The sequence below is a fragment of the Grammomys surdaster genome, unplaced genomic scaffold (genome assembly GCF_004785775.1).
Source record: "Grammomys surdaster isolate TR1022 unplaced genomic scaffold, NIH_TR_1.0 229, whole genome shotgun sequence".
In the NCBI taxonomy this organism is placed as follows: Eukaryota; Metazoa; Chordata; class Mammalia; order Rodentia; family Muridae; genus Grammomys; species Grammomys surdaster.
In genome coordinates, this window is record NW_021604674.1 from 2,697,038 (window position 1) to 2,724,322 (window position 27,285).

At 41.6% G+C, this 27,285-nt stretch overlaps 1 protein-coding gene across 1 annotated transcript in view; it reads left to right on the plus strand.

Annotated features, from left to right (window-relative positions):
* Nucleotides 1-16,161: 16,161 nt before the first annotated feature.
* The window catches only part of Kif11 (kinesin family member 11), a 41,535-nt gene continuing 30,411 nt past the window's right edge, over nucleotides 16,162-27,285 (plus strand). The window contains exons 1-5 of the mRNA XM_028773509.1: nucleotides 16,162-16,409; nucleotides 24,345-24,477; nucleotides 24,647-24,744; nucleotides 24,835-24,913; nucleotides 27,003-27,188. Of these exons, the coding sequence (XP_028629342.1) occupies nucleotides 16,336-16,409; nucleotides 24,345-24,477; nucleotides 24,647-24,744; nucleotides 24,835-24,913; nucleotides 27,003-27,188 (570 nt within the window). The 5' untranslated portion in view covers nucleotides 16,162-16,335. The remainder of the gene's footprint in view (nucleotides 16,410-24,344; nucleotides 24,478-24,646; nucleotides 24,745-24,834; nucleotides 24,914-27,002; nucleotides 27,189-27,285) is intronic.

The window sequence follows — 27,285 nt, forward strand, 5'->3', positions numbered from 1 at the left end:
CAGTGAGAATTGTTCTCACTGTACTGATTCAGCTGAGGCATGCTCTAAATCAAGGCATTCCCCCAAGGACAGAGAAACTTACAGAAGTAAAATCTTGTTCCACTCCAGACCCAAAGCAGCCTAGCTGGTAAAGCCACGATAATCTTGAATGGAGACTCACAAACCATAATCTGACCACTAACTAGTTATGAGGGCAGTGGGAAACTGACCTTCCCAGAGAAAGCAAAACATATCTCAACCTGTAGTTTCTTAGACCAGGAATGTGTGATGAAAGGGGCACAGAGGGTGGCTAACACCATCAGCCATATGTTGTGCTTCCTCCTGCTCCAGAAAGTGGCAGCAGAACATACTGGAATTCAAAATGGAGAGAGAGAGGACAAGGAAGAGGGAGTCCTCACAATATGTCTGAATTTGCCCTGGGCAGGTTGTCAGTGACAACCGTGCCACAAGACAATAGTGAAAAGGGTCCCAGAAGGAAGGCAGCATGGGGCGCCTCACCCTCATGAACTAACCGTAGTTGGCTCTCTCTCTTTCCCATGCCCTTAAGGTTCCATCAAAGAGACCTTGACCAGGAACTTCTTTGTCAGTAACTCATAGAGCACCAGTAGACTGTGGCCACAACCTGGGAGTCTTTGGGACACTCAGTCAATGTCATCCTAGGCAGAGGCCATCAGCCACCTCCAAACTGCTCAGCCAGCCCCAGCAGGCACAAAAGTAAGAAGGAAGAGAGGCTTCCCTGGATGGACCACCAAAATGCTAAGACATTCGATAAGATCTAAGACAAGGGTGAGTCAAGAATTTATCAGGAACAAAATAATTAAAGAGAAGATCTACTACAGTATACTCCAAAGACAGAGCTGGCCTACTCCTGGGGGAGGGATTTTAGTTAAAAGGAAAGTTGCTAGGTTTGGTCACAGGAAACATCGAATGGAACTTGTCTCGATGGTTAGGCAGATATTTTTTGCTGAGTAATAAACTTGGCAGTGTGAGTTACTTCTGTGTACAACAGTGTAGCTCACTGGGGGCCAGACTCCAGGTTGTCTGGCTTACTATCTACTTGTGGGATTTTCTATACTAGGATGAGGGCACCCTAAGAAAGATTGTTGCTGCTGGGCAGTGGTGGCTCACGCCTTTGATCCCAGCACTTGGGAGGCAGAAGCAGGCGGATGTCTGAGTTCAAGGCCAGCCTGGTCTACAAAGTGAGTTCCAGGACAGCCAGGGCTACACAGAGAAACCCTGTCTCGAAAAACAGAACAAAACAAGGAGGAGAAAGAGGAAGAAGAGCAGGAGGAGGAGGAGGAGGATTGTTTGGGGGGGGGGTTCTATGCTCAACTTTTCTGGATAAGGTAAGTGTAATGAATTCATTACCCTGAGGTAATGAATGCCTACTCTGATCTCTCAGCTTTCCCCAAAGCAGTTAAGAACTTCCTTCTGGCCAGGCAGTGGTGGCACATGCCTTTGATCCCAGCACTTGGGAGGCAGAGGCAGGCAGATTTCTGAGTTCGAGGCCAGCTTGGTCTACAGAGTGAGTTCCAGGACAACCAGGGCTACACAGAGAAACCCTGTCTTGAAAAACAAAAAACAAAACAAAACAAAACAAAAACAACAAAACCTTCCTTCTGAAGCTAGACTAACTCAGCACAGCCTCCTGTCCCAGAACAGTGTTTACACTCGGGGATCTTTCTCATGATACACTTTCTCATGACTAAAGGCTAACAGGTAAACATATCTGCAAACCTCTTGGTAGTAACTCTAAGTGCATGGTTTTAACTTACCATTGTGTGTGTGACGTGTGGGTGCCATGGTGCATGTGTGGACAACACGCTGTAGTTCTCTCTTCCTCCATGTTTATGTGAGTTTGGTTATTGTGCTCAGATCAGCAAGGGCTTTTATGAATCTTACCCAAAGTTGCTAGTGCTAATGCACTCTCAGCTTGGGGGCCTGTGCAAACAAGGGACCCTTAAGGCTAAATTTCACTGGCATTGTGATATACTCCATTATCTGGTGGAGACGGATGCACTGTATATGAAAGTGCAATATTAACAGGTTCAATAAAGGTTATGGTCAGAAGGAAACCAACACTTTTTGAAGCCCTACTGTGGATCTGCCATGGTACATATACCTTTCACTATCTTTGCTTCGCTCTCTGTCCAAAGGGCCTTCCGCACCAGAGATAGGGAGCTATTTCAAGGGAGACGCAGTAACTTGCCAACAATTGGTCAAAGCAGTTGTCATTTTAGCCCCAGGTGGGGTTGATGCACACAGTTACCTCAGCCACTTAGTGAGTTTGAGGCCAGCCTGGACTACATGAGCCCCTGTTGTTCCAGGGTCTTGAGTATGATGGGGCCTTTCTTAACTCAGTTGTAAACTGACTCAGGGTCCTAAGGTGTTGAACAGTTAACAGTTATCAAAGGACAACCCGAGACAGTGGCTCCAAGATCTTATCTTGTACCAATGAAGATTAAAGACATGGACCCTTAAGGAAGTATGCAAAGAAGTGAGTTTTTCTAAAGATTTACAGAAAAGTGAGAAATTGAGAGAAATTTCCAAGTATGTGGAGAGAGGTCTCAGAGAAGAAAAAAGCCATGACCTTCCTTTGTCTAGGGTTTCCATGGGCTATGGCAGAACCTGGGAAAAGACAGAGGGATCATTGCTACAAGGTTGGCGAGTTCTCCCGGCAATCATGGGCCACACCGATGGAGAACCCACACACTCTATGCTTGTCCCCTTAGCCCAGCCAGGGCGATGCTCATGTCCTGTTCATGCACTGGTCACCAGTAAGCCACGACTGAGCTGACTTCAGCTCTGTCAAGTCACTGATTGCTCTGCTCCCTGTTGGTCACTTAGCCAGTGTCACTACCATCTGGCTTGCTGTTAGGCTCTCTTCGTTCCTCATGGCTACAGAAAGTGGCTGTCGTTAGTGAACACCTTATTTACAGAATGCTCTGGGGTCCCTTTCCTGAAATAGGTGGGACTATCTTAGAAGCTATCCTTACTTGTTACAATCAGCTGCATTAGAAGGAGAACATATATGAAAAGATAACAGTGCTTCACATGTGTTCTTTAAAGGTGTGGAGGCAGGCTCACGGCCAGCCTGCCGTCACTGGCCCAGAGCCCTGTCCCACCACTTCTCTGTTTAGTTTAGTTACCTCATACTAACTAGTAGCCCTCTTCTAGATCCTCTTCAGTGTTCTAGACTTTGCCAGTTTAACCCTTATTCCTCCCTTTAACTCCAGCCTCTGTTCTCACTGTAACACATGGGAGGAACTTGCAGGTTTCACCAGGAGCCCTTTTTCCTATTACCCACAGAAAGCTGGCTTCCACATTCCCCTCAAACAAGCAAGCGAAAAATTTTAGTTTGAATATAGAACTTCCTAACTGCAGAACCCATGATTCTTCCATCTGCTCGTGTTGATTGCAAAGATATTTATTATTTATGTTCCTAGTGCCAGATGTTAAAAGTGCTGAGGATGACAAAGCAATCAATCAAAAAGACAAGGTTTTTTTTTTCTCATTTACCTTCTAGCTATATGGGAAACAGACAATTGTCAAATAAATGAATACATTATGTGAAGAATAAATAAAGCAAGGGAAAACAGTAGGAAGCCAATTTAAAATGAGATGGTCAGGAAAGACCTTCCTGAAAAGGGGAAATATGAGCAGAGCTCAGACTAGAGATATTTTAAAAAGTAAACGGAAGGACTTGGTTTCTGTACACCTGTTAATCCTACACACAGGAGGCTGACACATGGGCATCTCAACTTCAAGGTAGGAAACTAGGCTGACACATGGGCATCTCAACTTCAAGGTAGGAAACTAGGCAATGTCCTGAAGTGGTGAATAGTTAATCTGCTTTGGCTCCCAGAGGTCGAGCATCCGCACCCACCCAAGATTCACAAATGAAAGACAGACAGACAGACAGACACACACACACACACACACACACACACACACACACACACACACACACGAGAGCTAATTTTGATATGCCTTGACTAGCGACTAGCTCAATGACTGGGTACTTCTAAACCTCTCTGTGGCTAGCACACATTCCCCTCAGTTATTCCTGGCTTAACATCTTCTAAATCTATATTTTATCTTTGCTGCCCTGTTATTGTTTGGGCAGCCCCCCTTTCCACCTACATTGCTGGATGATTTGTCTCCTGCAGCTCTTAAATCTGATCCCTCTACCTAGGAGTGGTGGTGGTTCTTTCTCTCTCTTCCCCTCGGTCCCTTGCCTTTGCAATTCTTTATTACCAATTTATTGCCACTGGCTGTCTGGCAATTCTTTATTACCAATTAGAGCCTGCTGGGGGGCAGGGACCCTCGGTGTCTGGAAGCGTGACTTTTGGGAGCCGAATTAAGACAAAGAATTAGAACCATTTCCCAACAATGTCCTGTATCAAAAGCAAAAACAAAATTGGAGCTGAGAATTCAGCAAAGTTTGTCAATCCACATCTAACACACCCTGGGTTTGACCTCTAGCACAACCCTGAGTGTGGCCCTTCCCTATAATCCTAGCATGTGGGAGGTAGAAATCAGAAAATCTGGAGTTTGAAGTCATCTTCAGCTAATAATTTGGAGGCCAGCCTGTGCTACATGAGACCTTGCCTGAGAACAAACAGGCCAAAAAAACCAGAACAAAATCAAAGAACAACCAATAATAACATGAACAATAAGAAAGTGGACAAAGAAAAGATCTGTGCTAGCTTGTTTCCCACTTGCACAAACACCTACACGTCTGGCTCAGAAGAAAAAGACATTAATGCCCTGAAATTGTTCCTTGCCCCAAATGGAGACAGTACATGTTTATCACAAGTATCCTTTTATGTTTATGTAAATTATCCACCATCTCAATTATTCTCAATTATTTTCAGTTTGTCTGTTGAAAGCCTTGTCTACCAGCCCATTTAGAATGGAGTTCACCATATGGACCTGAGCCAGGAGTTCCTAATGAACTGGTTGGACCAAAGAAGGAGGCAGGCAAGCTGGCAAAGGCTAGCAATGGGGACTGTGGACCAGCACTTACCTCTTGATTGGTGACCTTCAGAAGAAGAATGACTTTAGAGTGTGGTGGATGTAGCTCAGTTGTTGCATACCAATCCAGTATGCCCAAGACTCTGGGTGCACTCTACACCACCATCTCAAAAAGTCTTAACTAAGCCAGGCGGTGGTGGCACATGTCTTTAATCCCAGCACTTGGGAGGCAGAGGCAGGTGGAGTTCTGAGTTCGAGGCCAGCCTGCTCTACAGAGTGAGTTCCAGGACAGCCAGGGCTATACAGAGAAACCCTGTCTCAAATAACAAAAACAAACAAAACAAAAAAGTTTTAACCAGTTTAATGTATACAGAGAGACTGTATTTACACAGCATACATGAATGCACACACACTGGGGTTATAGCTCAGGGGCAGAGTGCTTTACTAGCATGTGAAAGACCTTGGGTCCAATCCCCAATACTAAAAAAAAAAAAGGAAAACCAAATCTCCTGTATTTTAAATATACCGAATAAAATAAATAAATAATGAGCCACCCCCCCCCCAATACTTTCTTTTAGATAAGATCTTTTAGGTAAGGTAGCCCAGGCTCACCTGGAATTCACCACTGTGTGCTCTAAACCCAGAATCCTCCTTTGGCTTTCAGAGTGCTGGATTACAGGTCCTAGAACACCCAGCTAGAGTTAGTTTTAATTATCCAACACATTTTTATTAAATAGAAGTAAATAAACAGTAAAGTCACAAAGACCAAAGGGAAAGGGCTGGAAAGGAAGGACATAATCCCCAAGGGAAGGAATCCCCAATGTCCTTCTAGTATTTCTGAGACAGAGTCTCATGAAGACCAGGATGGCCTCAAACTCACTCTGTAGCTGAGGATGTGCTTGTACTTTTTTCCTCCTGCCTCCACCTCTGAGTGCTGGGGTTACATATGTGTGTTGCCATGCCCGGTTTCTGCAGTGCTGGGGATCAAACCCAGGGTTTGTGCATGTAGGCAAGTTCTCTGCCAACGGAACTATATCCCCAGCCCTATAGAGCCTTCTATATGTGCCCTACATATGCATATATTTATATGTCTTATGTATATATGAAATTGTCTCTTTTACTGTGTATATACAACAAATATATATTTAACATATAAGAATATACTAAAAATATAAATATATATTTAATATATATTAATGTGCTAAATTATGTGTATGTGATATATTATATATGTATATTAAAAGATACAACAATTCTATCATAAAACATTCTAGCCCCAACTTCCTAAGTTGTTTTCCTATGGCTGTCACAACAAATAAATACCACAAAATGGTGGCTTAAGTGACAGAAATTTATTCTTCCATAGAGATCAGAAGTTCAAGATTGCTAGTTGGTGGTGGCAGCATAGGCCTTTAACCCAGCAGTTAGGAGTCAAAGATAGGCAGATCTGAGTGCCAGGCCAGTTGGTCCACATAGTAAGTTCCAGGACAGCCAGAGCTACACAGAGAAAACAAAAAGAAGAAAAAAAAATCAAGGTATTTTCAGATGCAAGGCTGCGCTTCCTACAGTGTCTGGGAAGAACCCATGTCTTGTCTTTTCCAGTCCCTGTAGTTGCCAATATGCTTGACTGATATCAGTTCAGGACACATCTGTCTCCACATTGCTGTCTCCTCTGTGTCTTTTCATTTTCTATCTCTCTCTCTCTCTCTCTTTTTTTTTTTTTTTAGTTTTTGGTTTTTCAAGACAGGGTTTCTCTGTGTAGCCCTGGCTGTCCTGGAACTCACTCTGTAGACCAGACTGGCCTCGAACTCAGAAATCCGCCCACCTCTGCCTCCCAAGTGCTGGGATTAAAGGTGTGCGCCACCACCGCCTGGCCTCATTTTCTATCTCTTATAAGATCATTTATCATTGGACTTAGGGTACAACTGATTATTCCAAAATCATATCATCTCTTATCCTCGAAGAAGTTAAGCACACCTACTAGGACAGATTTTTCAAATAATTTAACATTTGCAGGCTTCTAAAATTTGTGTGCTCTCTCTCTCTCTCTCTCTCTCTCTCTCTCTCTCCCTCTCTCTCTCTCTCCCTCCCTCCCTCCCTCTCTCTCTCTGAGTGTTACACACATGTGAATATGCATGCTCACCTATGTTGTTGACACATGTATACAGATGCATGCACATGTGAAGGCCAGAAGTTGACCTTGGGTCCCTTTTGTATGTGTGCTCAGGATCCCACCCTCATACTTGCAAAGAAGGGGTTTTATCCGGAACCATCTTCCCAGCCCCTAGCATGTGTCTGTAGTCACCAACAGCCAATCTACTACGCCACATTGTCAGCTTCTCTCTCACCCGCCACCAACACCAGTTCTGTCAGCGCCCCAACAGCTCCCACGTCCAGTTAACGCACTGTCTTCACAAAACTCTCCCATCGTTCCCACTCCTGTCTGAACACACTGGGAATGATCTCTTTAATCCGAGAGTAGTTAGCCACTCTCTAAAGGTTCTTGTTTAAATTGTAATATCCCTTACTTAGAACAGTGCCTGAAGCCACTGTTGTATCACATCTGACAGCAAGCACAGTGCTTAGAAAACACAGGTGCTGGATCAATTGTGATACAGTTGATTCCGTTCCATTTACAGGAAATCACGGGGCAGTGGGGGTGGGTCAACATGCTAAATTCACATCATAATGATGCAATTAGCAATATTTAAGAGGAGACACTTCAGGAGAATTTACATAATCTTTAATTAATTTGTTGTTGAAACAGGGTCTTGCTAGGTAATCCTAGGCTGTCCTCTAAACAGTGGCTCTAAGTGCTAAAATTACAGACACATGCCACCATGCTTGGCTAAGACCTGACCTCTTTGATAAATACATTGCAATATGAAGAAGAGACGGAGGAGCCTGTTGGTTAAAAGAGGGCTCAGAATCAATAAGTCATGACTAATGTTTTATAAACAAATGAAAATGTAAGGAGATAAAAACACCCATGCCAACATTTTTTTTAAATTTTGTTTTGTTGCCTTGGAGACAGTGACTGACCTAGAACTTGCTATGTAGACCAGTCTGGCCTTGAATACACAGAGATATGCTTGGCTTTTCCTCCCTATTTTTTTTTTTAAATGTGATTGCACTATGTTGTCTTAAGTTTGTGATTTTCTTGCCTTAGCCTCTTGAATGCTAGGATTACACTAGGCCACCCACCCCCAAATGTGTTTTTCCTTTTTTTTTAAAGATGTATTTATTTATTATTTATGAATACACTGTAGCTGTCTTCAGACACACCAGAAGAGGGCATCAGATCTCATTACAGATGGTTGTGAGCCACCATGTGGTTGCTGGGATTTGAACTCAGGACCTCTGGAAGTGCAGTCAGTGCTCTTAACCACTGAGCCATCTCTCCAGCCCCGTGTTCTTCCTATTTTTGAGCTAGGACCTCATGTAGCCTAGGCTGGTTTTGAATTCACTGTAGTTGAGAATGATGTGTCCAGCTTTCAAAGTCACTCTTGAAAAGGAACCTGAGTTTTTCTTTTCTTTTTTTTTTTTTAAAGATTAATTTTATGTATGTCAGTACACTGTTGCTGTCTTCAAACACACCAGACGAGGGCATCAGATCCCGATTACAGATGGTTGTGAGCCACCATGTGGTTGCTGGGAATTGAACTCAGGACCTCTGGAAGAGCAGTCAGTGCTCTTAACCACTGACCCATCTCTCTAGCCGGGTTTTTCTTCTTTGATTTTGAGATTGTATTTCAATTACTTTTCACTCTTCCCCTTCCTCCCAGATTCCCCTCCCACCTCTCCTTCAAATTCATGACCTCCTTTTCATCAACTGTTATTGCGTGCATATATATATTTGCATATACATATATTCCTAAATATAACCTGTTGGGTCCATACAATGATACTTGTATGTATGTTTCCGGGGCTGACCATTTAGCACTGGACAACCAATTGGTGTTCTCTTCCCTGAGAAGAACGTCTCTCCTGCTCCCAGCTTTATTCAGTTGTCTGTAGTTCTCTGTGTAGGGCTGAGACCTCACAGGCTTTTCTCCATGTGGTTTGGTTTGACATGTTTGTTGGTGTCTTCCTTGTTTAGCTTACGTTTGGGCTGTTGTGTTGGTGAGACTTTACAGGTATAGCTTCTGATGTCGCCAGGAGATAAAATCTCACAGCGAAGCCCCTGGCCCTCTGGCTCTTGCAATCTTTCCATCCTGTCTTCCACAATCTCACCTGAGCCTTTGGTGCAGGAGTTGTACTGTAGTTGTATCCCATGGGACTGGGCTCCACAACTCTGCATTTTAATTGGTTGTGGTTTTCTATAATAATCTCTGTTGCTACAAAAATTAGTTTCCTTGTTGAGGGGTGAGGACTACACTTATCAGGCTAGACCCTAGAGGAGGGCATTCAAAGTCTGGGTATGGAGTGGGATGGCAGACGTGACACGAAGGCTGCTCTGTGTCTGTGTATCTGCACGCGCGAGTATTTTGGGTGATTGGAAAACACTACGAAGCCCAGACTGATCTCAAACTCAGAGAATGATTCTCCGGCTTTCAGCTTCCCAAGCGCTTGGATTATAGATATGAGCCACTGTGCAGGGCATTTTGAAAATGAATCTGAAGCATTTATACCAAGCACTACTAATACTAAGTATTGTTATGCTATAATGGTTAAAAAATATGATGTTAGTATGAAGACAAACAGCCATGAAGTGTCGAGTAATATCCACTAAAACTGTGCTTTAATATAGTTATCCAAAAGCTAGTCCATAATTTCAATTTTAGCTATAAATAAGCCCAACAGAAAAGAGAACAAATGTGCATGAAAATACATGTGTTATAATGTTCATAACAGTGAAATTAGTTATAGTCCCAAACTGGAAACAATCTAAATGCTCACGAACAGTAAAATACACAAAAACTAAACTCTGCAATATGCAAGGAATACTGAACAGTAACAAAAATGAATAAACATGAAGGGGGGAAGCAGGAGGCAGGAGGCTCAGTAGTTCAAGGCTATCCTTGGCTATGTAGCAAGTTCTAGGCCAGCCTGAACTACATGAGACCTCATCTAAAAACAAACAGAAGGAGTAAAGATTAAAAATTCAACTTATGGGCTGGACAGATGGTTCAGTGGTTAAGAGCACTGGCTGCTCTTCCAGAGGTCCTAAGTTCAATTCCCAATAACCACATAGTGGCTCACAACATCTGTAATGGGATCTGATGCCCTCTTCTGGTGTGTCTGAAGATGGCGACAGTGTATTCATATACATAAATTAAATAAATACATCTTAAAAACAGAAATAAAATAAAAATTCAGCTTATTTTGTGTAGGGAAAGGAATAAAAGGGGTCTTGAGAGAGTCCCTATGAGGAAATGATACTTACATTGTCAGGGCAATGTAAAGACAATTGTGAGAGCAGCTGAGGAAAAAGCAAATGTGGGACATACCAATAGAAAGTATTCCAGGAGAGAGTCTGGTATGTTGTGGGCCTGACAAGAAGCCAGAAACTGAACAGACAACCTCTGTTCCCCATTAACCTTTACGACTGAGACTGTACTATTTATAAACACAAACCAGTAATCCAGATATGGATTTGGGAAACCCTACACTTAATTATTTTTTTTTTTAAGATTTATTTATTTTATGTATGTGAGTACATTGTCAATGTCTTCAGACACACCAGGAGAGGGCACCAGATCTCATTACAGATGGCTGTGAGCCTCCATGTGGTTGCTGGGAATTGAACTCAGGACCTCTGGAAGAGCAGACTGTGCTCTTAACCACTGAGCCATTTCTCCAGCCCCCCACTTAATTATTTTTAAAGACAGAGTCTCATGTAGCTTGGAACCTTGAACTCACTATGTTGTCAAGGATAACTTGAACTTATAGTCATCCTGCCTAGTAGGGTTAATGGTCTATACCACCATGCCTGGTTTTATGTGGTGTGGTTACCAGAGCTCTGTGTAAACTAGATAAGCACTTGATCAACTGAGCTACACACCTGCACTATGTAAGCATTTTAAACACGGTTATAATGAACTGTGCTTTCTCCATAGTTTACAAGAAAATGCAGACATACTTATTGATGTTCTCTTCTGCATTCATACCCACAAACATAAGAGAACCTAACATGATCCTAGCAGCTACAAAATACATACTTAAAATTAAGAATAGCACTCTCAGGGCTGGAAAGATGGCTCAGAAGTTGAGAGCACTGATCTTCCAGAGGTCCTGAGTTCAATTCCCAGCAACTACATGGTGGCTCACAACCATCTGTAATGGGATCTGATGGCCTCTTCTGGCCTGTAGACAGAACTCTGTATACACATGGCACCCTCAGCTCTTCACTAAAGCGCAGCGGAGAGATTACTCAAGAGCCTTAAAAGATCTTACAAATAGAAATGAGGCTTAGGTGCAAGTCTTCAGGTCTTGGAAGAATGCTTAATTTATGTTAATCCAGGATGCAAAACTATTCAATTGTGATGTTACTGATTTTACATATACACACAGACAACTAGAAAAATTATTTCGAGATATAATAGTGCTGTGTGCTAGGAAGCGGAGATCCAATACAGAAGAGGTACAGAAGCAAGAACTCAGCAGATGAGGGGGTGTCTAATGAATTATTCACAAGCATTTCTGAGAACTGAAGGAAGTGAGTTGCCAGGCTGAAAGGATTCTAGGTGTTTGGTCCAATATATGAAAGTAGATCTGCATATAAACTCATGATTGTAAAATTTCTTAGCCACTAAATGGAATGCTCAGCTGCGAATAGGCAAAATACTGACTTAATAAAAATAGTGAGACTGAGCATGATGGACAGACAGAGTATAAAGGACGATAAACTTTGGGACCAAATCCTCATGTCTATAAGTCAATAATTAACATTTAAAACTGATGAAACAAAATGTAACAGTGTGCAGAAATTCCTTATAAAGCTGGAAATATACCAATAGTAAAAATTTTCTAGCCGGGCAGTGGTGGCACATACCTTTAATCCCATGGGTTGAGAAGCAGAGGTAGGTGAAAATTTAATTTTGAGGCCAACCTGATCTACAGCGTGAGTTCTAGGACAGCCAGGGCTATACAGAGAAACCATGACTTGAAGAAAGAAGATAAAAACAAAAAAATTTTTTTTTTTCAAAAACATGAAAGTGATTGCTACTGAGAGAAGTTTGGAGGCATTGAGGCAGGAAAATTTGCTGTTATAAATGTTCTAGAACTATTCAAATTTCAACTTCCCCACATTTCACGATAGGAAAAACAAAAACCTTGGGCTGGGGAAATGGCTTACTAGATACAGTGCTTGTTACCTAAGCACGAGGACCTGAGTTCTGAATACCAGCACCCATGGAAAAGCCACGTATGGTGTGACATCCCAGGAATAGCACTGAGGTTACAGAAACTAGAGACTCCCTGGAGTGTAACGGCCAGCCAGTCTAGCTGAAATAACAGGTCCCATGTCACCAAGACTTTGTCTGATAAGATGGATAACATTCTCTTTGTAATTAAAATGAATTTATGAAATTGCAGAAAAGTGGATCAGGAAAGTGTAACCCAAAGAAGTGACCCAAACTCAGAAATACACAAATTGCGTGTATGTTTCTCTTACATGTGAATCCTAGCCTGCAATGTGTGTATGGATGAGTAGTAAATGTGTTTAAGCCCTAAAAACAATAGACTATGAGATGATAAAAATATGCAATAAGGAAGAACGAGAGGGAGTGAACAAAATAATACTTGGGGCATGAAAGAGGAAGAGACCTTGTGGTGAGCCAGGAGGATCATGGGTAACAGGCACAGCAGAGGAGGGGGAAGTAGAATCTTTTAAATACGCTTTATTCCAAAAATACTCTAATTATGTCAGGTGGTGGCACACACTTTGAATCCCGGCACTTGGGAGGCAGAGGTAGGTGGATCTCTGTGAGTTCAAGGCCAGCCTGGTTTACAGAACTAGTTCATCCAGGGCCACACAGAAAAATCTTGTCTTGAAAAAACAAACAAAATCAAAACCAAAACCAAACAAAGTCATAACTGGGCAGGATCTGGTGGTGTACACTTTTATTCCCAGCACTCAGAAGGCAGAGGCAGGAGGATCTCTGTGAGTTTGAGGCCATCTTGGTCTATATAGTGAGCTCCAGGGCAGCAAGAGTTATGTAGAGACCCTGTGTCAAAAACAACAGAATGCCATAATTAGATCTAATAGCTTGTGTACTAATTTGAAAAGAAGAAAATTTAAAAACAAATACCAAACTACTTTTATACAGATTATGAGTGCCTGTTTCCTGAGTTGATCATTTAATTGAAACGTTTATTAATTTAATAAATTTTTTTTCAAGATAGGATTTCTCTGTGCAGTTCTGGCTGTTCTGAAACTTGCTCTGTATACCAGGCTGGCCTCAAACTCAGAGATCTGCCTGCCATCACTGTCTAGCTAAAAGTTGAGTTTTTTAAATTAAGAAATATATGCAGCACATCTTTAGTCCTAAAACTTGGGAGGCAGAGGCAGGTGGAACTCTGAGTTTGAGGCCAGCCTGGTCTACAGAATAAGTTCCAGGACAGCCAAAGCTACACAGAGAAACCCAGTCTTGAAAAAACCAAAACCACCAAAACCAAATACAAAATCAAAAAAGAAAGAAATTTACTCAAGTATTAATTAGTGTTTTTACATTAATAGTTCATCTTCATCATTGCTTATTTTAGATATGTTTAACGTATTTTATTTATTTATTTATTTATTTATTTACTTATTGAATCAGGGTCTCTCTAGTTCTGGCTTTCCTGGAAATCACTAAGCAGAACAGGCTGGCTTCAAACTCACAGAGATCTTCCTTCCTCTGGCCCCAAGTGCTGGGATTAAAGGCATGTGCCACCACTCCTAGCATTAATATAATATAATTCATATAATATAATATAATACAATATAATATAATATGGTTTAAGACAACAAAATTGTATAAAGACAAGGTGGAGTCTTCTTGATCAAATGGAGGGGTTTTAAAAAAGATTTAACTTATTTAATGTACATAAGTGCCATATATATATACATATATATATATAACAGAAGAGGGTACCAGATTTTATAGATGGTTATGAGCTACCATGTGGTTGCTGGGGATTGAACTCAAGATCTCTAGAATAGCAGACAGCAGTCTTAACCACTAAACCATCTCTCCAGCCCCAAATGGAGGATTTCTTAAAAGTGGTTTACTTTTTCTTTATGTGCATTTGTGTTTTGCCTGCATGTATGTCTGTGTCAGATCCCCTGGAGCTGGCGTTACAGTGAGTGATAAGCCGTCATGTGGTTGCTGGAAATTGAACCTGGGTCCTCTGGAAGGGCAGCTGAACCATCTCCTCAGCCCCTAAAGGGAAGTCAGGGTTCCTTTATTGTTTGAATTGATATTCTTTGTTCTATGAAACATATCTGGTGAAATGTAGCTAAATAGTAAATGTTTTGTTGACTAATCTTATAACTGCCCTTTCATAAATCACGTTTCAAATGGAATATACAAGCAAACCATATGCATGATGTTGCTAATGAGAACAACTGTGTTCATTCATCTAGAAGCTGAAATGAAGTGCTCTGGACTCCAAATAATTTCATTGTTTGGAGAAAACAATGAGTAGATAGGTTTGTAACAGGACAATGTCTTTACAGTGCTCTTCAATATGAATCTTACACCTATAGAAGAATGCTTGGTATAGGTTTCATTATGTCCCTGTAATGTTAAACATATTTAAAAAAAATGTACAGAACAATGAGAGTATGTGACCTCTGGCCTCCGAATCTGCACACATGGGGCTCATCTAGTTCCATTAACACATATACTACACCACACACAACTACAAGAAAGACTTAAAAACTCTTTTTTTTTTTTTAATGTGTATGCGTGTCTTGTTTACATGTATGTCTGTGCTTGGTGACTACAGAGGCCAAAAGAGAGGATCAGATCCCCTGGAACTGCAGACTCAAAGGGTTGTGAGCCACTTAGTAGGTACTGGGAACAGAACCTGGGTCCTCTGGAAGAACAGCTAGTGTTTTTCTCTACTGAACCATCTCCTCAATTCCACAAAGAAAAAAAATCTTGAGCTAGGCTTGGTGCCCAGGCTGTTAATTCCAACACTCAGGAGGCGGAGGCAGGAGGATCAGGAGTTCAAGGTAATCTTTGGCTACATTAAGAGTCAAGAACAGCCTGCAATATGTGAGACCTTGCTTAAGAAGTAGAAGAAAAAAGAAGTACACATATCAGATAGAGGGATGGTTCATTGGTTAAGAACGTTTCAATGTTTTTCCAGAGGACCTGAGTTTTTTTTTTTCCCCAGCACCCATGTCTTGCAGCTCACAGCTGTGCCGAACTCTAGCATGGGGAATCAACGATTACCCTCTACTGGTCTCCTTGGCTTACGTTGTGCCTGTGCACGCTCACTTTGTGGCCATTTTAAGATGGCAGTAAGTCTCTGGGGCTAGTTTTTCTTTTCTTTTGTTTTTAGAGACAGGGTTTCTCTGTGCAACCAGCCCTGGCTGTCCTAGACTTGCTTTGTAGATCAGGCTGGTCTGGAACTCAGAGAGATCCTCTGCCACTCCATCCGACCTCCGAGGGCAGTGTACCAATAGACAGTTGGCTATGCTTAACATAGAGGACCAGGGATCTGGACTGTGGAAGGCAGGTATTTGGCGAGGTCGTCGGCGCCTTCCCCTGTACCCGCTAGTTACATCAGAAGCTAAGCCGCTTTAAGATCCCGTAAAACAGAAAAACAGCTCCGGGAACCCACTGGGGCGGAGGAATCAGCCTTACTGTTTCCCCGGCCCCCACCTACACCTTAAGCGGCCCAGTCGGCACCTCCACAAACCCCGCCAAGTTGTTCGTCACCTCTCCGGAAAACGAGAGGCCTCGGAGGGCGGGCAGGACCCGGCAAGCGCGGCGACGTAGGCGTCCCAGGCCCCAGAAGCCCGCCAGCAGCTGCAGCACAGAGAGCTCGCACAGTGCGTACTTCGGCCTACAAGCTCCAGCCTGCACCACCGTCCTTTCTCTCGGGTCACGCCCAGTCGTGATCTCGGTGACGGCACGGCGTCCCATGATGCCTTGCGCGCCGCTCTGCTATTGGCCCGGTAAGTTGTCTCCTTTTTTTAAACTTGAGGCGCCGAATCGTTGCTGATTTCTGAGCAGAGGAGGTTCGTCTTCTCCGTCTCTTGCGGGGCGGTGGCTACGACCAAGAGGCCTGCGTGAACCTCAGGGACGCGGAGCTGCAAGTCTCGGTCCCCCTGGCCTGGGCAGCACCGTGCGAGAAGAGGCGGCGCCCGTTTCTCATTGTATCGGAGTCACCGCCAGCCCGGCAGGTTTTGGCTCGACCGACATGGCGTCTCAGCCGAGTTCTTCGAAGAAGAAAGAGGAAAAGGGCAAGAACATTCAGGTGGTGGTGAGATGCAGGTAAGGAGAGGCAGAGAGGAGTCCGGACACAGAGGCTTCGCAGGCGCCGTTCCGGAGAGCGATTTGTTTACATTTTCTGAAGGAATCTAAATTATCCTTCTCTGGGCTTCCCATGTTTTTTTTTTTTTTTTCGGTAAAAATGGTACCATGTTCAGTTCTAAATTAGGGTTTGTTTTGGAGGAGAAAGGATGTTGGTATTGGTTAGAGATAAGCTGCATTCACAAAGAATTTGATGGTTGCTCTTCGCTGAAAAGTGCGTTCCCTTTTAAAAGCCAGTGTCGCCGAAAATTTAGCTGTCATTGCCCTGTCTACACCGTCCGAGTTGTCAGTTTGGAAATAAAGCTTCATACCTACTTTGCACGTAGTTTGGCGCTTGCCTTGGGGTTATTTCCACCTCGGAAATCGTAATAGTTCTTTATTCTAGATGCAATAGCTTATTCACCTCTATTAACCAAGTAGACATTGTTGAATTTAAGTTAAGCTAAGATGTAAGTGAGTTTATGAAGCTCACAAGCTAATGAAGGCGCATGCCCATGGCGTATTTCCTTTTTTATCTGCCTTTGTTCATAGACCAAAGGGCAGAATTGTGAGTAGAGGGAGGATGTGGGGGTTCCACTCTGCCCGACTGACATCCAAATAACTTACCCAAATTTTTTAATTGTTTGAATTCTTGTGATTTTTACCGAGGCTGGTCTGGAACTCTTAGCGTACTTTACTGTCTCAGCCTTTGGGTGGTTTAGTTGGGATTGCTGGGTGACCAGTGTGTGCGTACCACTGTGTCGTTTTTTAAAAGGTTTGTTGTTTTTGCTGAGACTGGCCTCAAACTCAGACTAGCTCCCTGCCTTAGTTCTGAGTTCTGGAGTTAGAAGCAATTCAAGTTTGAGCTACCAGACCCGAGTTTTAAAACTATGTGTCAGAGAGGAGGTGTGGCAGCAACCTCCAGTCTAACCAAAGGTACTTAATTGCTACACTCTGGAGCTTTTATTAGTTACTTAGTTTGGAACTTTCTTTTTAATCGGGAAAGCAAATGCACTTAATAATTTAGCAGAAAAAAAAATTAGGCAGTGGTGGCGCACACCTCTAATCCCAGCATTCAGGAGGCAGAGGCAGGTGGATCACTGAGTTGGAGGCCAGCCTGGTCTACAGATCGAGTTTCAAGGCAGCCCAGAGCTACAAAGAGAAACTCTGCGTCAAAAAAATTTTATTCTTAATAATGTGTATGTGTGTGCCGGTATTCACATACATGAGTGCCTATGAAGAGCAGAAGAAAGCATCACCTCTAGAAGCTAGAGCTACAGGTGGCTGTGAGCCACCACCAGTTTCGGGGTCTAGAAACAGAACTCCAGTCCTCTAGAAGAACAAGAAGTATTCTTTACCTAAGCTAGCTCTAACCTAACAAATGCATTTTTTTTTTTTTACAATTATTTTGCAGTATTATTAGGCAGTATTACCTTTTCCGTGTGCTGTTACTTCTTTTGTTATTTATAAAATATTTGAGTCATTAGAAGTTTTAAAGAACACTAACGGTGAGGGTGTGGTACAGGTCTCTAATCCCAGCACAAAGGAGGCAGCGGGATTATTGTAATATGTGCTTTTATTTATTACTCAAATTAAGAAATAGAACATCTCGTGTGTCCATACTGTCCTCTTCATTTCAAGGCTTGCCTTAAGAGATTTTTTTTCCACATTTTTTACTAGTCAAAAACGTTTAAATGTGTCTGTTATGTACAGCAGCTTTGGCACAGGTTTTTCTTGTCTGGTCGATTAGTCTTTTCTCTATCAGGTAGTGTTAACTCCTGGTGCCACTCTCATTAAGCTCTAATGAGCAACATCTGAGACTTTCTTAGGCCGTTGTACGTTAGGTCCTTTTTGGTCTTGTGTTTGGTGGCAGAGTCTTACTGTGTAGCTTTCTGCCTAGTCTCTAACTCATCTGCACCCAGTCTTGAAGTCAATGCAGTCATGCTTCTGTGACAGTTTCCTGAGTTATGGTGTTACCTGTGTGAGCCACCATGCCTGGTTTTGATACTGTTGCCTGTGCCTTTGGTGTCTTTTTCCAAGGAATTATAGCTAAACCCAAAGTTGCCAGGCTTTTTCTTCTTTGTTTCTCTAAGTTTTGCGGTGTTAGGTCTCAGGTGCAAGTCTTTGGTCCACTTTATGTGATGTTAGGTGAGCGGTCAGCTTCATTGTGTAGGATAGCCGGCTTTTCTTTTTTTTTCTTTTTTTTTTTTTCCTTTTTTCTTTTTTTTCTTTTTTTTCTTTTTCTTTTTCTTTTTTTTCTTTTTTTTCTTTTTTTTCTATCACCATCTTACAAAGACTACTGAATGGTTTTGGCTCGTTTGTCTAAAATCATTTGCCCATACAGGAGAGGGTTTATTTATGAGCACTCGATTCCACTGGTCCATGTCTGTGCCAGTCCCGTACAGTTTTGACTACTTACACCTTTAGAATACATTTTAAAAGCAAGAAGTGTAAGTCCTGAAGAAGGTTTGTTGGGTTTTGGGGGGTTTTTTTTGTTTGTTTTTGTATGTTTGTTTTTAGTTTTTTGGTTTGGGTATTTTTAAAACAGGCCCAGGTTACTCTCTAGCGTGTTGATTTTACTGCCTTAGCTCCCCAAGCGTTAGGATTTACCGTAACTGGCTTCAGTAATGTTTTGTAATTGCCAATTAATAAGTCTTTTAAACTACCCAACTAAATTAATTTATTAATTCTTGATGTTATTTTAAATTGAATTACTTTTATAATTTTCTTTCTAGACTGTTTCTTGCTAGGATATATTAGTGCAACTGATTTTTACATGAAAATTTTAAATCTTATATGTGTGTATGATGTGTATGTCAGTGCCAGCATTCATGTGCCACAGGGTGTGTGTGTGTGTGTGTGTGTGTGTGTGTGTGTGTGTGTGTGTAGACCAGGAGACAAATTTGGGGAGTTTGCTCATTTAACTCATGCCCTCAGACTTGACCCAGAGAATGCTTTAACCACCTTACCCTGCTCACCTGCCCTGACTGTATCTCAGTACTTTGTTGAGTTTAGTATTTAAAGTTTTTAATGCAAGGATTTATTTTCATTTATGTGTAATGTGTCTTTATGAATGTGCCTGTTTGCAGAAGTTCAAAGAGGGCATGGGATCACTTAGAGTGGAGTTGTGTATAATAGTATTTTGGTGGTGATAGGATTGCCACGCCTCCTTTTGCATTCCAGTTATCTCCAGGGTTTTTTACACCCACTCTGTCCTGTTTAGCTCTCGAATAAAAGACATAGAGACTTGGTATTTTTATTAAGAAGCTGTTGGCAATGTGCTTGCCAGGTTCTGAGCTATTCAACCCGACTAGGCTGTTAATACCCAGATAAATGGCCCATTACTTGCCATCTGAGGCTTGCTCTGGCTTGGTCTGCTCTGTGTGTCTTCATGGTGAATTCTCTTTCTTCTACTTCTCCTCATCCTTTTTCTTCTCCTATCCCACCCTGAGATCTGATGCCCCACTTCCACTGTCCTCTCCTGCCTGCCATAGGCTGATCAGCTCTTTATTAAAAAATCAGAGATGATGAAAAACAATTTTTACATAACATTGAGTCTGGAAGTACTTGACCAAGCCATCCTCTGTACTGTAATCTGATGTCTGGGCACACACACACACAAAAAAAATCTGAATATACAGTTCACAAGACCAACCCCAACATTTGTGAACCACTAGACATGGGTATTGGGAAATAAACTTGAGTCCTTGGGAAGAGCCATACGCTCTGTTGGCCTCTGACCTATCCCTACTGCTCCTTTTTTTTTTTTAATTACTTGTGTAGTGGGTTTGGCCTAATGCTGCTTGCATTATAATGTTAATTTGGATCCCAGAGGGACCCAGCCCCCAGTTGGTTCTGATTGGTAAATAAAGATGTCATCAGCGGGCAGGGCAGAGGTGGGACTTTTAGGATTCCAGGGCTTGAGACTGAGAGAAGGGTGGCAAGCAAGCCTGAGAAGAGTGGAGGACAGGGAGGCCTAGCCAGCATGTGAAGGAGCCTGGAGAATGCGGCCCAGTTGGGCAGCCCTGTGGGTCCAGGGCAGCCAAAGTCGAATACAGAGTTTAGTAAGTACTAACTCGGGATTATTGGCAGGCGGTTAGGAAGTGGCCCAACTGTTGTGCTGGTTATGGCATATCAAAGTATAAAGGCTGTGTGTGTGTCTTTAATTTGGGAAATAAAATATGGGAGTAGCAGGAGCCGGCCACCTGTATTTATTTATAAAAAAAATACAACATAAAATGCATAAAAATGCAACATACATGCTTTTAAGAGTGCATCTACAGGCCGGGCAGTGGTGGCGCACACCTTTAATCCCAGCATTTGGGAGGCAGAGGCAGGCGGATTTCTGAGTTCGAGGCCAGCCTGGTCTACAGAGTGAATTCTAGGACAGCCAGGACTATACAGAGAAACCTTGTCTCAACAAACAAAAAAAGAAAACAAAACAAATGACTGCATCTACTATGCAAGTCAGGGCCCTGGGAGTTTCTTTTGTCTCCCTGGAAAACCTTTTGGCCAAATTATCTACATCTGACTCCTTCACATTTTAGATTCTACTTAAATGTCACCTCATCAGGAAGCATTTCATAATCACACTGAAGTAGTATACTTATCTGTCTTATTACTTCCTATGCCCTTTTATTTTTTATTTCTAATTTATTAGTACCTGATAAATTTATTTGGTAATTTCTCTTCCAAGTGTGTTAAAAAGTTCCCTGAGAAGGATTTAGTGATGTTTTTGTTTATTTTTTCTTTTGAGACAGGATTTGATGTACTCAGGTGGCCTCATTCTTGAGTAACTTATTTCTGCCTCCACTTCTGAGTTCTGGGGTTGCCGGTGTGCCCCCTGTGTTTACTTGTACATAGTGCTGAAATTGGCCTGTGTGCATATTAGGCAAGCATTCTTATCACCTGAGCTCCAGCCAGAGCAACCCCTTTTAAAAAAGATTTTCATTTTTAATTATGAGAGAGAGAGAGAGAGAGACAGAGACAGGAGAGAGAGAGAGACAGAGACAGAGAGACAGACAGAGACAGAGAGGAGAGAGAGAGAGAGACAGAGAGACAGAGAGGAGAGAGAGAGACAGACAGAGAGGAGAGACAGAGAGAGACAGAGAGACTGAGACAGAGAGGAGAGAGAGAGTATGTATATGTTGTGTAAGTAACTGCATAGGAGTTTGGGCGTCCCTGGAGGTCAGGAGACGCTGTTGGATACTCTGGAGCTAGAGCTGCAGGTGATTGGGTACAGTATGGGCTCTTCACTGCTATCTTTCTATCTCACAATTTGATTTTTGAATTTTGTTTTGTTCACTAGTTTATCATTACTATCTATCATATAGTAAGTATGTGATGAATATTTGTGGAATGACACAGGATTTGAAAAAAAAAACATTTAAAAACTTTTAGTATCCTTCTCTTACCATTTTGGTTTGAAATTTTATAATCTGTTATTGAGGCCCAAGCTGGTGGAGTTAGGAATCAGCAGGAACCTTGCAATTTCTAGTTAGAGGAATTGGGGTAGGAAATAGTAGCTTAGAAGTACTTGTTCTAGTACACTGCAGTCTCTTAAGATACCTCTTGAGGGATTTTAAATTTCTGTTTTCCTTTCTGGCTGGCCTATATCTTGCTGTGTAGACATGCTGACTTGTAATTCACTGACTCCTCCAGCCTATGCCTCCTGAGTCCTGGGATTAATGGCATGAGTTTTCATAATTTTTAGCAATACGTGATCTGTATAAATTTATTACTCTGTCCTCACAATTTGAATGTCATTCATTCAGGAGCTTAATCTCATGTTCATGCCAGAAAGTAACAGAGATGCTAGAAATAGTAATATCATAGGAAAAGCTTTAGTCACTGGAAAGTAAATTCATGTACTTGATACTTTTTTGGCTTACCTCAACATACATTGGTTTTAACTTGGATTTTAGTGGACTCTCAATAATGTTGTATATTCTTATGAGTAATATGCATTGTTCTAGGCTTCAGTATAGTGGCAAAATTATAGCATTACTGTTATCCAGGCATTAAATTTCCCAAGATCACAAAATTGCTCTTCTGACCACTCAGTAATATGCTAGTGAATGGGGTATGGGGAGAGAGGTTGAGGTATGCATCTTAAATAAAGAACACCTTAGTTGTCTAGCAATGAGAGGGAAAGAGTTTTTTCTTTTCTTCTTTTTTTTTTTTTTTTGGTATTTTGAGACAGAGTTTCTCTGTGTAGCCCTGGCTGTCCTGGAACTTACTCTGTAGACCAGGCTGGCCTCGAACTCAGAAATCCACCTGCCTCTGCCTCCCAAGTGCTGGGATCAAAGGCGTGCGCCACCACCGCCCGGCTTTTTCTTTTTTCTTTTTTTTGGGGGGGGGGGGGGAGGGAGAGTTTTCTATGTAGACCTTCCTTATATAATGTGCATACTCAGTGGGGTAAATAACTCAGGCTGTTCCTTTTGGCTCACTTGTGTGCTAAGTATATAAGTATTTTATGGATTCTACTCTGTGGATTGTAGGGTTGTTTTGTTTTGTTTTGTTTTTTTTGGTTTTTCGAGACAGGGTTTCTCTGTGTAGCCCTGGCTGTCCTGGAACTCACTCTGAAGACCAGGCTAGCCTCGAACTCTAGAACTCAGAAATCCGCCTGCCTCTGCCTCCCAAGTGCTGGGATTAAAGGCATGCGCTCCACTGCCCGGCAATTGTAGTTCTTGATAGGGGCCTTATTTGAGGTTTATGGGGAAGAAGAGTGCCATGAGGACGAGTTCCTGAGTTGTGTTTTGAGACAAGTGCATGCCAGCCATACCGCCAACTGAGCTTTATTCTTAGCCCCAGAAATAACCTTTTTCTTTCTTTTCCCCACTTTTAAAAAACATTTATTGGTTGGTTGGGTGGGTGGGTGGGTGCATATGTACAGTCTAGAGCACAACTTGTGGGAGTAGATCCATTCTTTTCACTGTATGGGTTCTGGGGCTTGAACTCAACTCTTAGGCTTGATGGCAAGCATGAAGTGAGCCATCTCACTCTCCCTCCCAGTCCTTCTCTCCCTTTAAAAATGTGTGTTTGTGTGCGGTGTGAATGCATGTGTAGGCCTGGAGTTGACCTTAGATATCTTGCTAGGTGGCCCAGGATCTCTCACAGAACTCAGGGCTTACAATTTTGGCTATTCTAGCTGGCCAGCTTGCCCCAGAGTTCTCCTGTCTTTGTCTCAAAGTGCAGGGATTACAGATGGCTTGGACATAGCAGCTTGGCTGTTAAGTGAAGTGCAATCACAGTTAAGAATATTAGAAATATGAGCTGATATAATGGCACACACCTTTAATCCCAGCACTGGAGAGGCAGAGGCAGAAGGATCGTTGTAAGTTTGAAGTCAGCCCTGTAAGTTGCCAGACAGCCTGGTCTACAGAGAGACCCTTTCTCAAAATAGATAAATCAAGTAGGAATGGAATTCTGAAAAAGAGATATTCTTACATCTTAAATTATGTTGGCCTGTCTTCTAAATCAGAATAGGAGCTGAAGATGTGGCTCACTGTGAAGTGTGCTTGCCCATCCTGCATGAAGCCTGGGTTTCCTCTCTACTGCCTCATAAAATTAGTACTTGATGGGTAGATGAAGAAGATCAGGAGTTCAAGGCCAGCCACTGCTACATAGAGAGTTTGAAGCCTGCCTGGGCTGCATGAGACCTGCCTCAAAAAAGAGAAGAGGGCAGAGGGAGAAAGAAGGAATTGATAGAATTATGTTTTACCTATCATTGAAAATTAATTTTATTTCTGGGGAATGGAGGCCTTTATGATCCTATTAATCTGGTTTATAGTGCCATTTCCCCTTTATTTAATCCCTATGAACAACTTTATATTGCATTTTTTTATTGATTAGTGTATAAAGGAAAGTTATTTAAATTAACTGAAAGTTTCTAGTTCTTTGTATTTCTTTTTACAGACCATTTAATTTGGCAGAGCGGAAAGCTAACGCCCACTCAGTGGTAGAATGTGATCATGCACGGAAAGAAGTTAGTGTTCGAACTGCAGGATTGACTGACAAGACCTCAAGGAAAACATACACGTTTGATATGGTACTTATTTTCTTCTTTTCCTTGATTATTCACTAATGTAAAATGATTCCATGGAAAATGCATGTTTCTGAGCTTTGCCTTCAAGTTTGATGAGCTAGTTTCTAGTGGACAAATTATTAACATGAATGATGTGTTTTCAGAGCTTTTTTCTTTTTCCTTTTAAAAATAGGTGTTTGGAGCATCTACAAAACAAATTGATGTCTACCGAAGTGTTGTTTGTCCAATTCTAGATGAAGTTATTATGGGCTATAATTGCACCATCTTCGCGTAAGCAAAACAGCTTTCCAAGTTTAGTAGGTTTAGATATGTGTGTTTGTTTTTGACTTAATGCTTTTTTTTTTTTTTAATCTTTCACAGATATGGCCAGACTGGCACTGGAAAAACGTTTACAATGGAAGGTGAAAGGTCACCTAATGAAGTATATACCTGGGAGGAGGTATTTATTGTTTATGACATCCTTTTATCTCAGTTGTGGCAAAAATTTAGCCAACTAAAATTTGATTATGGACCTCTGTTGAAATGCAGATCAGAGAACCATGTCAACCATGAACCTAAGTTCTTTATTGTACTAAAGTACAATAAGTAATAGTTTAGTCAAATTACTGTGGTGTCAGAAATACATGGTCTCACTGTGAGAGAAAAGACCAACAGTACAGTACAGTTAAAGGGTAACAAGGGAGGGCCTTCTAGACTCCAGAACAGCAGGTGCAGATGCAGTCTCTCCCCTACCACGCTGCTTTATCTGGAGGGAATGATTAACGTTTCAAGACCCATAGCAGGTACTAAAAATAGTAAACAATATGTACATTATATCTTTTCTTGCATATGTACCTATGGTAACATCTAATTTATAAATTAAGTATAATAAAATTTATCAATAACAATATAGCAAGAATTATATACTATAGTATGTTATTCAAATATGATTTCTCTGTGTCTCAAAATTTTATTATACTTTTACTTTGTCACTTAAATGAAACAGTTTACATTTTTCTCTTTGATACCCTCAGATTGCCAGAATCACTGCTATTGTGCTTTAGGTGATAGTTTAAAAATTATTATTGTTTTTGTTGGTGATAATGATATTATTTTTGAGACAAGGTCTTATACTGTAGCTCAGGCTGGAACTTACTATATTACAATATTACTTACTATATTACAAGCTTTTGAACTTGTAGTATTTGTTGTATCTCAGGCTCCATAATACTGGGATAATTTGAAATAAGAGTTACTCAAATATTTAACACAGTCTATCAGAATAATGGATATATTGTGTAGCCCTGGCTGTCCTGGAACTCACTCGGTAGACCAGGCTGGCCTCAAACTCAGAAATCCGCCTGCCTCTGCCTCCCAAGTGCTGGGATTAAAGGTGTGCACCTTTAATTTAAAAATTTAAATTTAACAGGTGTTTTTCAATATTTTTCCATTTAATATTTTAGATTATGATTGACTATAACTTAGACTGATATGACTTGATTAGTTAGGTTTTAGTTTTAAATTTGCTTTGCCATAGTTGTCTTTTAGTATCCATGGAGGGTGGTTGGTTCTAGTACACACAAAGTGTGAGGATGCTAAAAAGTCTTTTTATCAGATGATACATGTTTGTACATAAGTTAAATACATACTTTCACATAGCTTCAATCATCCATAGGCTACTGCCAATACCTAATACAATGCAAGTACTATGTAAATAATTGTTATACTCTTTTTATTTGAGACAGGGCAGGCAAAGTTCTTTATTCTGAAACAGGCCCTTACAAAAGCTCAGGCTGACCTTGTGCTTTTTATATAGCTGAGGCTGACCTTGAACTCACCTTTTCTCTATCCTAAATGCTGGATTATTGGCTTGCATCTACCACACCCAGCTTTACTATGTATATGAGTGCTCTATCTGCATATCTGCCTGCCTGCCTGCCTGCCAGCCAGAAGAGGGCATCAGATGTCATTACAGATGGTTGTGAGCCACCATGTGGTTGCTGGGAATTGACTATAGGACCTCTGGAAGAGCAGTCAGTGCTCTTAAATGCTGAGTCATCTCTCCAGCCCTCAGATTTTTTTTTTCAAGTATTTTTTATGATTGGTAGAATGCAGAACAACTGGATGGGAAGGGTTAACTGGCTCTTATTGAAATATAAGATAACCAGGTGTAATGGCTTGTGCCTGGATGCCATTCCATTACTTGGGTGGCTGAGTTTGGAGAATTGCAAATTAGAGGCCAGGCTAGGCTATATAGTAAACCTTAAATAAATTAGACTTAGGTATGATGGTATGCATCTGAGGCAAAAGTTTCTCAAGTGTGGGGCCAACCTGGACGATTTAAGGGAGACTCCTGTCTCTAAAAAGAAAAGCAGGGATGGGAGGTATAGCTGAGTGGTAGAGTACTTGCCTAGTATGTGTAAGCCCTTCAAATCAATCCTCAGTGTTGCAAATACAGTGATAAACTCTGAAGGAGATCTTTGTCATATTTTAACTGTATAGTAAGTGACATTTTGAGTTCATTTTAATTCTTATTAATATAATTTCAGGATCCTTTGGCTGGTATAATTCCACGCACTCTTCATCAAATTTTTGAGAAACTTACCGATAATGGCACTGAGTTTTCAGTTAAAGTGTCCCTATTGGAAATCTATAATGAGGAGCTTTTTGATCTTCTTAGTCCGTCTTCTGATGTTTCTGAAAGGCTGCAGATGTTTGATGATCCCCGGAACAAGGTAACTCGGGGTTTGAGAAGGAAAGTTCCCACATGTTACTGTACAAGTCTTAAAAGTCAGTGTACTTTTCTTTATAAAGTAATAGATGTTCTTTGAT